Source organism: Dama dama, chromosome X (genome assembly GCF_033118175.1).
Source record: "Dama dama isolate Ldn47 chromosome X, ASM3311817v1, whole genome shotgun sequence".
NCBI lineage: Eukaryota > Metazoa > Chordata > Mammalia > Artiodactyla > Cervidae > Dama > Dama dama.
Genome location: NC_083714.1, coordinates 107,760,822 through 107,774,334, shown reverse-complemented (window position 1 = coordinate 107,774,334; position 13,513 = coordinate 107,760,822). Strand labels below are relative to the sequence as shown.

The 13,513-nt window shown below is 41.2% G+C and overlaps 1 protein-coding gene across 1 annotated transcript in view; it reads left to right on the top strand.

Annotated features, from left to right (window-relative positions):
- LOC133052800 (enoyl-CoA delta isomerase 2-like) overlaps window positions 1–13,513 on the top strand; it is a 47,112-nt gene that overhangs the window by 18,703 nt on the left and 14,896 nt on the right. The window contains 2 exon segments of the mRNA XM_061137642.1: window positions 9,278–9,404; window positions 11,030–11,238. Of these exon segments, the coding sequence (XP_060993625.1) occupies window positions 9,278–9,404; window positions 11,030–11,238 (336 nt within the window).

Sequence of the window (13,513 nt, the reverse complement as noted above, 5' to 3'; positions counted from 1 at the left end):
ACAGATTCAAGGTTATCACTATAGCAATTATGTAGTCCAATATGCTTTGTTGAGTGCATTCGCTTGTGGGGGCACTGCACACATGTACATGCTGATGGCAGAATAGGTCAAGGTAAACAAGAAAAAACAAAAACAAATGAGAGCTACTGACTCAGACTGGAGGCGAGGTTGGCCTGATTTGATTTTTATTGTGAACCAGAGAAAATCAATCCCTTTCTTCCCTTTCTCCCCTCAGGATCCAGGGTAGGTGATGCTGCCTTTACAGAAAATATCAGAGAAGTGACATTTGAAAGTTTCATTTTAAAAACATAAAAACTGAAACCATGTCATTCAAGTGGCTTAGCATGTTAGACATTATAAACGCTTTCATATAAATCATTACTTAGAGGATCAACTTGGCTGAAGTGGTTGAAGGCTGACTATGACAGTAAACAGTGTAAACATTGCAAGTGTCACTCAGTCATGTCCGACTCTTTGAGACCCCATGGACTGTAGCCCATCAGGCTCCTCTGTCCATGTGATTCTCCAGGGAACAATACTAGAGTTGGTTGCCATGCCCTCCTCCAGGGGATCTTCCCAACCCAGGGATCAAACCCAGGTCTCCTGCATTGCAGGCAGACTCTTTACCATCTGAACCACCAGGGACATTGTCTAAATGGGATCTGAGAGATGAGGTCTTTATTCATGGAATACGTACCAACTTTGTGTTAGGGATTTCATGATCCACATCTTTTCAACAACTCATCCCACATCCAGACACATTTCCAAAAATGGAAGGGAGGGAGGGAAGGACGAAGGAGAGAAGGAAGGGGAATGTTTTTCTTTTGTTTGTCTTGACAAGCAAGCAATATGGAGGGCAGTGGTATATCTTTTGGGTTCCAGTTTGGCCTCCAGTCTCACAAAGCAGCTAAAAGGAGAGTGGCTTAGTTAGAGGCTTATCATGGAGACCTGAAATTCACAATCCAGATCGCATCTCTATCATAAGGCTATCTCCCTGTTCTCCCCATTGAGACTCCTATGGGCCACGCTGGCCCAACACCAGCCCCAGCAGAGGCTGGTTCCAAATCCCCTGCCACCATCAGGGGATTGCCACTATCACACCTAGACATGTTCTATGACTTCAAAGAATGACATTTACAATTGGCTCCTCTGCTTTGCTATGTAATTATGCAAACTATACATTTATGGGTAAAAGGAAATGTGCCTCCATATACAATCACTGATTTAGGGAGATATAGCTGAAATCTTGATTCCTAGTTTAGTGAATATAATTTATTCTGATACCTTTATCCCATAACAGAAGGGTAAACATCTTGAGGTCATTGATCATCTCTCATTGCTTTTTTTTACAATGCTGTGGCCAATGCTAGGCATGTAATAATAACTGGTATTAACTCAATATGTCAGCATATTTGGAAAACTCAGCAGTGGCCACAGGACTAGAAAAGGTCAGTTTTCATTCTAATCTCAAAGAAGGGCAATGACAAAGAATGTTGAAACTACCATACAATTGCCCTCATTTCACATGCTAGCAAGGTAATGCTCAAAATCCTTCAAGCTAGGCTTCAACAGTACATGAACTAAGGACCAATACTTTGGCCACCTGATGCGAATAACTAACTCATTGGAAAAGACCCTGATGCTCGGAAAGATTGAAGGAAGGAGGAGAAGGGGAGGACAGAGGATGAGATAGTTGGATGGCATCACTGACTCAATGGACATGAGTTTGAGCAAGTTCTGGGAGTTGGTGATGGACAGGGAAGCCTGGTGTGCTGCAGTCCATGGGGTCACAAAGAGTCGGCCATGACTGAGTGACTGAACTGAACTGAACAAAGAACTTCTAGATATACAAGCACGATTTAGAAAAGGCAGAGGAACCAGAGATCAAATTGCCAACATTCGCTGGATCATAGAAAAAGCAAGAGTTTCAGTGGAATTCCTGGAAAACATCTACTTCTGCTTGACTATGCCAAATCCTTTGACTGTGTTGATCACAACAAACTGTGGAAAATTCTTAAAGAGATGGGAATACCAGACCACCTTGCCTGTCTCCTGAGAAACCTGTATACAGGTCAAGAAGCAACAGTTAGAACCAGATATGGGACAGCTGACTGGCTCAGAATTGGGAAAAGAGTACATCAAGACTGTATATTGTCACCTTGCTTATTTAACTTATAATGCAGAGCATATCATGGGAAATGCCAGGCTGGATGAATCACAAGCTGAAATCAAGATTGCCAGGAGAAATATCAACAACCTCAGATATGCAGATGATACCACTCTAATGGTAGATAAAGAAGAGGAACTAAAGAGCTTCTTGATGAGGGTGAAAGAGGAGAGTGAAAAAGCTGGCTTTAAAACTCAACATAAAAAAACTAAGATCATGGCATCTGGTCACTTCACTTCATTGCAAATAGAAGGGAAAAAGTGGAAGCAGTGACAGATTTTATTTTCTTGGGCTCCAAAATCACTGTGGATGGTAACTGCAGCCATGAAATTAAAAGATGCTAGCTCCTTAGAAGGAAAGCTATGATAAACCTAGAATGCATATTTAAAAAGCAGAGACATCACTCTGCTGACAAAGGTCCATCTAGTCAAAGCTATGGTTTTTCCAGTAGTCATGTACAGATGTGAGTTGGACCATAAGGAAGCCTGAGTACCAAAGAACTGACGTTTTTGAACTGTGGCTCTGGAGAAGTTTCTTGAGAGTCCCTTGGACAGCAAGGTCATCAAACTAGTCAATCTGAAAGGAAATCAACCTTAAATATTCACTGGAAGGACTGATACTTAAGCTGAAGCTCCAATGCTTTGGCCACCTGATGTGAACAGTTGACTCATTGGAAAAGACCCTGATTCTGGGACAGACTGAAGGCAAAAGGAGAAGGGGGCAGCAGAGGATGAGATGGTTAGATGGCATCACCGACTCAGGAGAATTTGAGCAAACTCCAGGAGATAGCGGAAGACAAGGAGCCTGGCATGCTGCAGTCCATGGGATTGCAAAGAGTCAGACATGACTTAGCAACTGAACAGCAAACAACCACAAAAACTAACTCAAAAGAGTTAGCTATAGGAATATTGGCCCTGTTTGACTTTATTTACTTCTTATTGATAAGTTTTTGTTGCAATTATTGTTATTGTTCTTTTAAGGTTATTTCTGTGTCTAAACACTATCCTTTAATGAGGATACCCAGAAATGAAATGTTAGAAAGGCTACTCAGTAAAAAATAAATAAATAAGCAAGTAAAATCCAGGGAGGCTGTATTTAACACTGCTGTACTGTACACTTAAAAATGGTTAAGATGGTAAACTGTGTTATGTGTTTTTTTACCTCAATAAAAAATAATCCCAGGCAGGTTGAACCCATAAGTGTCACTTCTTGCACGTGCTACAGGGTGGCACAGGGCACTGTTCACAAGGGGCAATTATGCAGCCATAACCCTCTTATCCAGTAATATATTTACAATGAATCCTTTGTAGCAGTAGATCAAAGAACGGCTTTTATTGACCCATATCCATATTTACTGTACAGCAAATGAGCACAAACACACACCCAGAGACCAGCTTCAGTTTCCTCTTACCACACCAGCTCTCTAAAGAGAAATAAATTTTCTGTCCTAAAACAGCTTTGCAAAGAGGAACTTCTAAAAAGCAAGCATCTGTCACTGAGGTTAACAGGACTCAACTTGAAAAATGACCCTTTGGCTCATGAGAAACACAACTCTCTCCAAAACTGCTAGGAGTGAGGAGGGGTGGGAGTGGGGAGACAAACAGTGGGAGTATGGAGAACATGATGAATGAAGCAAACAGAAAGACACATATATGTGTGTATGTGTAGCCCTGTGCACAAAACGTCCATTATTTGCATGCTTTCATTTCCAAAGGTCCAGATAATGTTAGGTAAAAGTGTAACTTATGACTCAGTCAGGGCAATTCTTTTGCTGTGATAAATCAACCTCGGCTAAGTCAACTAGGGTGGGGGTGACAAAAAAAAGAGATGATAAGCAGCAAACACATTTGTTCAGTGGGAAGACAGAATAAGGTAGCTCTCACTTTGAAGAACTGAGTTCAGAGGTTTCAAAGGGCACACAGGAAACGCTCCAACAGCAAAAACTGTGCCCTGAGCGTCATTCCAGCAAACTCTCAACCCTCCTCACAGCTTTATCTGATCGCCTGATTCTCTATCTCCAGATCCAAGACACCCACAAAGAAAAAGGACTTTGTGATAAAATCAAGAGCTCAGGGCTTGCTTCGATCACCTTTCTGGTCACTGCAGACCAGGCCATGTTGAGATGAGATTGTCAGATGGTCAGAATCTGGTAGATTCTCTTGAGTTATTGGAATCTTGATGTTTTGTTGGTTTCTGGTTCTCAAAGTACTTACATATTCAGTGACTGTTTTCGTCACAGATATAACAAGTTGACTACCAGAAAGGAAAAGGACATAGAGCTCTGAACCAGGCCTGTAAAACATTACAAATTCATCTCTGGCTCTCAAAAATATCTACAAGGTAGTATTTTGGTGACAATGAATATGTACTGAGCCTTGGGTACCCCTTGGGCCAAAGGAGGAGAAAATCAGTCATTTAGGGAAAATCAGGCATTTAGCAAAATATATTTTGCTTTTTTTTTGGGAGGTGCTTTTTTTTTAAGACACCAATTGAAGAGCTATAAATTAAATTTGGAAGATCAAATTGTGAATGCTACTATTTCCCCAACACCAAATAGTATCCACAAAACAGAGAGGTGGAATTGAATGGAAAGTCTTCATGGAAGAAAAGCAATATTCTTTTCTTTCTGCTACTCTGTGCTTCCCCCTGGAGGAGAAAATGGCAACCCACTTCAGTATTCTGTCTGGGAAAATCCCATGGACAGAGGAGCCTGACAGGCTACAGTCCATGGGGTCACAGTCAGACACGACTGAGCACACACACACCCAGGTACTCTGTGGTTCACCCTCATTGTGTGGGTTTTGGGGCCCATGGTTAGAAGAGAGTGTATACATTGAGAATAACAGCAAAATGGTTAGCATCAAAGACATTTTGTGGGAAAAGAGAATATATTAAATGTATATCAGCTTTGAGAATCAACTACTACAAGTTAACATGGAAAGGTTTCACAGAAAATTGTTTCTGTCAGGGGAGATGATGCCCAAGCTTTCAAACATCCTGGCTGTATAAGTCTTGAGGGGAAATCAATGTAGACACCACAGATAATTCACAGGAAGTAGTTTGTAACCATAATTGGATATTTTCATGAATGTTTTCTTAAGAAAAACCATAGAAAATTAAGTTAGTCATAGAATAGCTGGATACTCTGATAAACATATACCCTTCAGAAATGTTCCCAATATAAGACCTTGCTGCTCTCCATATATCTCTTTAGCCTTTGAAAAATACCTCTTCTTTACAACTTATTTGTTAGGCATTGCAAAACTCAAAATACACACTTTTGGTAAGAGGCCACTGACCATAAAGAGAGAAAAAAGTTTTTTTATAACAATGTGGTGGTTTATCATGTGCTACACAGAACCAGGGGGCTTCCCATGTGGCTCAGATGGTAAAGCATCTGCCTTCAGTGCAGGAGACACAAAAAGCTGGGTTTGATCCCTGGGTGGAGAAGATCCCCTGGAGGAGGAAACGGTAACTCACTCTAGTATTCTTGCCTTGAGAATCCCAGGCTACAGTTCCATGGGGGCTGCAAAGAGTCAGACACAACTGAGCAACTAACACTTTTACTTTCACACAGAACCAGAGTGAATCTCCTTTTTTTGATTTACAGAATTAAATTGCAAACATAAAATTCAAACAATTCAAACAACAGCCCCCTTGATGATTCCTCTCTTTGCTATTCTCTGCTTGGTTTCACTGGGAGACTAGCCTAGTGCCTCCCTCTGGTACCTCAGGAGTCCTTAGGTCTCTGTTATTAGCTCTGAAGGCATGGAATGGAGAAGCCATTTTCTTTCATTGACCATGACTTTATAGTCAGTGGTCTATAGTCACTCTCTCTAAGCAGGCTCATGTGGGAGAAAGGAAACATGAATTTTCCAGAATAATGGGAAAGTCTGAATCCAGGGAATTTTCCTGGACTGCTGGGACTCAATAAGGCAACACTCAAAGGTACAAAGCAGCAGTCCTCAGGGAAACAAACTTTAAACACATGGCCACGTGGATCTTACTTGCTTGTCTTCCAGAATACGTAACATGTTAGAGGAGCCTCTATGGAGATCTCTAATTGATACTCAGCCAGCACAATGTTAAACCACATGTTTAATAGAAATAGGGGGAAAGAAATCCAATAACTCATTTCCTAAGCAATCAAACAAAGTCAAGCAAAAGAATACTAATGGTGGTATAGCTGAGGAAAAACTTCCTCTACCCTCTTATGTTCAGTTCTTGGGGACTGTGAATTAAATAACAAATGTCAGATTAACAGAAGAACGGGCATGTTTCTTTATTGATGGCAATATTTTTATGTGCACAGGGGCTTCACAGAAAAGAAGTGAAACCAAAAGGCAATTAGAACTTTTAACAAAGGGCAATAAATTGTGGAGATGTAATTAAACAAAGGAAAAGGGATCTGGGCTTCTAGGGGTAGTAAATTGTGGGAAGGTGAGTAGGAAATGTATGGTAGATAAGGGTTGTTCAGCAGAATTTGTTATGTAGATTCAAATTGTTCTCTGATAAGAGTCTTGTCCTCTTCCTGGTATGGGAGAGGAGGATATCTTTACAAAGAAGTTTATATCCCTTTTACCATATGAAATGAAATTTATGCCCCGCTTTTAGGCAGAAAGGGAGAGTTATTCCTGTATCTGCTGCTTCTCAATTGCCTTGAGCTCAAAATAATCTTTATGTCAAAATGGCATATTTTAGAGTAGCATGTTCTAGGGTAGCATCCTCTTCATTGTTGATTATATCTATGCCTGCAAGGCAATCAATTTCATCTTTCCTTTGCAGATAGCAGAGAACAACAGGACATAGGAACCAATAAGAAATTCCCAGGGCTTTGCAGCACAGGAGTGGGTCCATATCACATTGTTCCTTTCTCCATCTTCTTTTCTCCCTCAGTCTCTTTTCAGAATGTAAGATATTAGACTTTGACTCTTTCTTCATCCCATTTCAACATGTAGCTTTGGGGCAATAGGGGCAGCTGTGGTCTACGGGTAATTCTTGATCAAGGACCCTCTTTTTCATGCCCTTCCTGGAATGCTTCCTCCTTGGCTCCCATCCCTGCTTTGGGCTCCCCCAGGCCTCTTGAGTCTTCTACTCAAATGAGGGAAGTTGGCCTCATCTACCACAGCCTCTGGATTCTCTAGGCTATGCTAGAATTCACTTCCTTATTTCAGTGATACAAGTATTTTAAAGCCCTGAAAAACATTTTGATACCTTCTCACTGAAGGGGATCAAAATATGATACCCAAATTATGCCACTTTGGCATGTGCTAAGTGGCTTCAGTTGTGTCTGACTCTTTGCAACTCCATGGACTATAGTCCACCAGGCTCCTCTGTCCATGGGATTCTCCAGGCAAGAATACTGGAGTGGGTTGCCATTTCCTTCTCCAGAGGATCTTCCCGACCCAGGGATCGAACCCATGTCTCCTGCATCTCCTGTATTGGCAGGTGGATTATTTACCACTAGCGCTACCTGGGAAGGCACAAGGATTATTTTGAACTTAAGGCAATTGAGAAGGCAATTCCCATACCAGGAAGAGGATAATAACACATCACTGAGACAGAGAAGGTAAGAGCATGAGTCTGCATAAACAAACCTATTAAGTAGCTTTTGTCTGTCATTAATTTCCCCCACACATTTCCTAGTCACCTTCCCACAATTTATTGCCCCTGAAAGCCCACCCCCTTTCCTTTATCTAGTCACCTCTCCACAATTTATTACCCTTTGTTAAAATGGTATATAAGCACTCAAATCCAAAAACGTTTTGGGATTTCAATTCTTTTCTGTGAAGCTACCATGAATGTAAAAACATTAACAGTTTAATTCACAGGTCCTAGCTATAGAACAGAAGAGGATAGGGTAAAATCTTTCTCCCCTAAATTACTATCTGTCTTACTGTCTGTCCAGTTGATAAATATGTTTTGACTGACAGACTGCCAGGAGAGTCTACATGTACCAGAGCCTGTGACAGGTAAGAGCTTTCAGCTCAGAGGCAGCTGTGCCATGCTCATATAATAGAGCTTGACAGAAAGTCTTAATGACTAGTCGCAAACGGAAAGTGCAAAGGGGCACAGCTTCTCTTTAGAGAGCTCTAAGATACCATCAATCTCTGTCCCAGCCCAGGGTAAAAAGTGCCTCAAGCACTGAGTGGGGAATGCAGGGGCAAAATGGGTAATGAGTCAGAAAGGAATGTCTGCTAACCCACACTCACATACCTGCATGCCAATGTGAAGAGAGCCCTGCATAAATTCCTTTACACATATTAGGGTCTCACACATACTTCTGAGGGCAATTTTTTCATGTGAGAATCTGCCCTGTGTTTTGCTGAACAGTAGGTAGGTCTTTTGGTATTTGCAAAAATAGTAGGTATTTTTTGGTAAAAAAGTAGGTAAAAGCAAAACAGTAGGTGTTTGCTTTTGGATGGAGCTCCGCAGAAGTATGCTGTCACTGTGACAACTTTTTTTCTCTCATACTTTCTTGGTATCATCGGCCTTGGCTTTCTTCACTAGATAATAGAGTGAAATTCATGCAGTGGCCTCAGAATCACTGCCCCAGAGGAAAATAGGCAGAGAGGGTAGTCAATCAAGGCCTGGCCTAGTGGCTTTGATGTTTTTAATTGCTGATCTTTAAATACATGAGCCTAGAACAATGTTTCCCAAATTTGAAAACAGATGCTTTTTAGAGTCAATTTCTCATGCAACAATATAAAAATAAGACATTAAATCCAGGAATGAGAAATAATTCTCCAATATGGCTTTGGTTTGAATCTCCACCTCTTCATTTAGAGGCAGGTTTAGGGAAAAGAGCTCCATCCAAAGAACCCACATTTCCATCTATTACTTTAGATATCAGGTCAGAGTTAGTACTTTCAGAAAGCTTGACAGATCTCTTTGATGCAGCGAGGGGTAGGGGAGTGGGGCAGGGAGGAAAACATACTTTCTAAGCAGTAAAATCCAAGATATCCCATGATTCAATGGGTCACTTTGGAGACTCTCAGCAAAATAAGCTCAGAATGGCCACCAGTATTAAGGCATCTGTTGGTCAAAAAAGTTGCAGAGCAAGTGGGTTCTCTGTCCCAAGTTCCCATTTTCTTCGTGGTTTCTCTTTAGTGTAAGAAGTGCGACAGAGAGCAAGATGACATGGGCAAGGCAGCATCTTCATCATCGTTCTTACCTTGTCAAGGAACAAACCAACGAGGATTCTATTCATCTTTATGTAACAAAGGAATAAAGGAAGGTAGAAAATTGTGGAAGATGGAAATCAACTTTGGCCAAAGGTTCTCAAGCTCACCTCACTCTTTGGTTTAAAAAAGGTATGTATACGACTTTTTCGTTTTTTTCTTTTTTTGTGGCGGGGGTGGGGGGGCGGGCACAAAAGCAGGACAGGGGTTAAGAAGTAAGCAGATAGAGGGGATACTTCTTTTAAGGTAATATGTAGAAAGCAAAATTTCATGCCTTTTAGAGAAAATTCATACTTCAGTGGAAAACTTTACTTTCTACAGCTCTTGCTTCCTGTGCATGCTAAGTCGCTTCAGTCATGTCTGACTCTTTGAGACCCTATGGACTCTGGCCAGCCAGGCTCCTCTGTCCATGAGATTCTCCATGCAAGAATACTGGAGTGGGTTGTCATCCTCCAGGGGATCTTCCTGGCCCAGGGATCTAACCCATGTCTCTTACGGCTCCTGCACTGGCAGGTGGGTTCTTTACCACTAGCGCCACCTGGGAAGCCCCCTAGCTTCCTACAGGAGCTATTTTATAACTCTGTAAGTTGTAGGGAAGGGATCAGTCAGTTTAGTCGCTCAGTCATGTCCGACTCTTTACAACTCCATGGACTGCAGCACGCCAGGCTTCCCTGTCCATCACCAACTCCCGGAGCTTGCTCAAACTCATGTCCATTGAGTCAGTGATGTCATCCAACCATCTCATCCTCTGTTATCTCCTTCTCCTCCTGCCTTCAATCTTTCCCAGCATCAGAGTCTTTTCCAATGAGTCAGTTCTTCCCACTGGGTGGCCAAAGTATTGGAGTTTCAGCTTCAGCATCAGTCCTTCCAATGAATATTCAGGACTGATTTCCTTTACGATGGACTGGTTGGATCTCCTTGCAGTCCAAGGGACTCTCAAGAACTCAAGAGTCTTCTCCAAAACCACAGTTCAAAAGTATCAATTCTTCGATGCTCAGCTTTCTTTATAGTCCAACTCTCACATCCATACATGACTACTGGAAAACCATAGCTGTAATTTCTGTCCTGTCTGGTTCAACTGGCTTCCTTGGGTCGGGGTGGGGAGGGGGAGGGTTACATCCATTTGTAATGAATTTGTAATTCATTTCAACATTCTTTACTCCCTATAAATCTGGGCTGCTTTTTAAAATCAGTTATAACACATGCCTGGTTCCCTCAGTTATTACAAGTAAAATCTTTAACACATTTATTTTTATGTCTATATGAGGGTGTCATGATTTTACCTTTCTTGTTACAAATTTTCTTGTAACACGCTTGTAAGACTTCTTCCTTGGGGAGCAGCAGAAGGAAACATGCTGGAGGCCTTCAGGCTGCAGGAAGCTAGTACTAGGTCATCTGATCTACAGATAAGGGGAGCAAACTAGCTCTTCTCAGGGGACAGACCCTTTCTCCTCTCAAATCTTTCAGGTTAATACCACCATCCAGTATTCTTGCCTGGGAAATCCCATGGACAGGGGAGCCTGGTGGGCTACAGTCCATGGGGTCGCAAAGAGTTGGACACAACTGAGTACACATGCACTCACAAGACCACCATCCACAACATGCATTTGGTCACCTTTTGGGAGAAGGCATCCTTCCCATTTTCGAAGGCATTACTTCCGGCTTGTCTCTCCACTTGCAGGTTTCCCACACTCTCCATTTGCAGATCTCTGCGTGGGAGAGCTGCAGTTTCACCCAGTGGGCAGGGTTGGGTTTCTGTTAGCTGGCCTGCAACCCCCTGTGCTCTGCCAACACACAATGATCAGTAGCATTCCTGAAATTCCTGACATAGCAGAGAAGCCAGGCTTGGTCCTGCGAACGCCCTTGAACTGTGGTTCTGAACCTAATGGGGTATTTATCTTTTATTCACAGCCAGAGGTTAGGACCTATTTATGTAAATCCTCCACCAAGGGTCAATTCATCTTGACCCCCTGGTTTTCATTTCTCTAATTGTCACAGGTATTTTTTAGACCCCTTGGAAACTCTTCATTCAGTGAAAAGCTGCAGGGTCAGTAAGAATTCGGTTACAAAGGGAAGGGGTGGAGGGCTGGAAGAGTTGAGGAGGCTTCCTCTGAAGTGTTCTAAGAAGATTTCAGAGGCCACCCAGTTGACAAAGTAAAAACAGCAATGACCTTATGCACCCTGTTTTATTCACAGAAAGTATGCTTTCTTGAAATGGTATCTTCACCTAAGAAGTTGCTTAAAGCACACATTGTCCAATTTCAGTTTCCTAGAGCACGTATTGTCCAGTCTCAGTGGTGGTAAGGGGTTAGGAAGCGAGCTATTAGAATGGAGGGCCTCTGGGCGGGCACTGGCTCTGCAGACAATTGTTCCCAATTAATGGACCCCAGCACCCTACCAGCTTTGCATTTTAAAAGGGGGCCCCAGAATAGTGAGAAAATACTTGATTCTTAAGAACTGACCCAGGTTACAGGGATTTCAGGCCACATGGGAAGCCTGCAGGGGAGATATTTAGAGGTCAGCAGATCTTTGGGGGGGCCCTCAAAGCATTCTTGATTGAGAGCCTTGTGCTCCAACTTCTAACTCCCAGGAATGAAGATTTGAGGGAAGGAATCATGTGGAAACCAGCCCAACTGTTTTAACATCCCTGGAGAATTTCTCTTTTCACTAACTGGATCTTCATCTTCTATACCTTAAGCCTGTTGAGGTTTTTTTTTTTTTTTCATTTTCAATCAAGAGGTGGTGGAGAGAATCTAATCTTAAAAAACACTTTTTTCATTATTTTCTGTCAACATTTTATTATGCAAAAAGTCAAATGTACAAGAAAGTTGAAGAAATAGTACTGTGACCATCCCATATACTCACACTATTTAAATTCAACAGATACCTTTTGGTATATTTGCTTTATCTATATACACAGTATATATACATATTTGTTTTATGTTTGTATATACTTTTTTTGCTGATCTATTTAAAAGTAAATTGGAGACCTAAATGTAAGTCTAAATACTATTACATTCTTAGAGCAGAACCTAGGCAGAGCACTCTGACATAAATCATAGCAATATTTTTTGGGATTCACCTCCTAGAATAATGAAAATAAAACCAAAAATAAACAAATGGGACGTAACTAAACTTAAAGACTTTTGCACAGCAAAGGAAACCATCAACAAAATGAAAAGACAGCTCACAGAATGGGAGAAAATATTTGGGAGAAATATTTGGGAGAAAATGATGTGACTGATAAGGGATTAATCTCCAATATATGCAAACAATTCATGCAACTCATTATTAAAAAATAGACAACCCAATTAAAAAATGGGTGGGAGACCTAAAAAGACATTTCTCCAAAGAAGATATACAGATGACCAAAAAGCACAGGGAAAGACGCTCACCATTGCTAATTATTAGAGAAATGCAAATCACAACTACAGTATCAACTCACACCAGTGAGAATGACTATCATCAGAAAGTATACAAACAATAAATGCTGGAGAGGATGTGGAGAAAAGGGAACCTTCCTATGCTGTTGGTGGGAATGTAAATTGGTGCAGCCACTATGGAGAACAGTATGGAGATTCCTTAAAAAACTGATAATAGAGCTACCATATGACCCCTGCAATCCCATTCCTGGGCATAAATCTGGAGAAAAACATGATCCAATAAGATACATGCACCCTAATGTTCATCGCAGCACTGCTTACAATAGCCAAGACAGGGAAGCAACCTAGATGCCCACCAAGAAAGGAACGGATAAAGAAGATGTGGTATATAGATACAATGGAATATTATTCAGCCATTAAAAAGAATGAAATAGTGCCATTTGAGCCACACAGATGAACCTAGAGATTATCATACTAAGTAAGTCAGAGAAAGACTACCATATGATATCACTTATATATAGAATCTATTGAAAAAATGATACAAATGAGCTTATTTGCAAAACAGAAACAGACTTACAGACTTCAAAAACAAACTTAGGTTACCAAAGGGGAAAGGTGGAAAGAGAAATAAATTAGGAGTTGGAATTAACATATACACACTACTATACATAAAACAGATAATCGACAAGGATCTACTGTACAGCACAGGAAACTCTACTCAGTATTCTGTAATAATCTATATAGAAAAATAATCTGAAAAAGGATGGATGTATGTATATGTA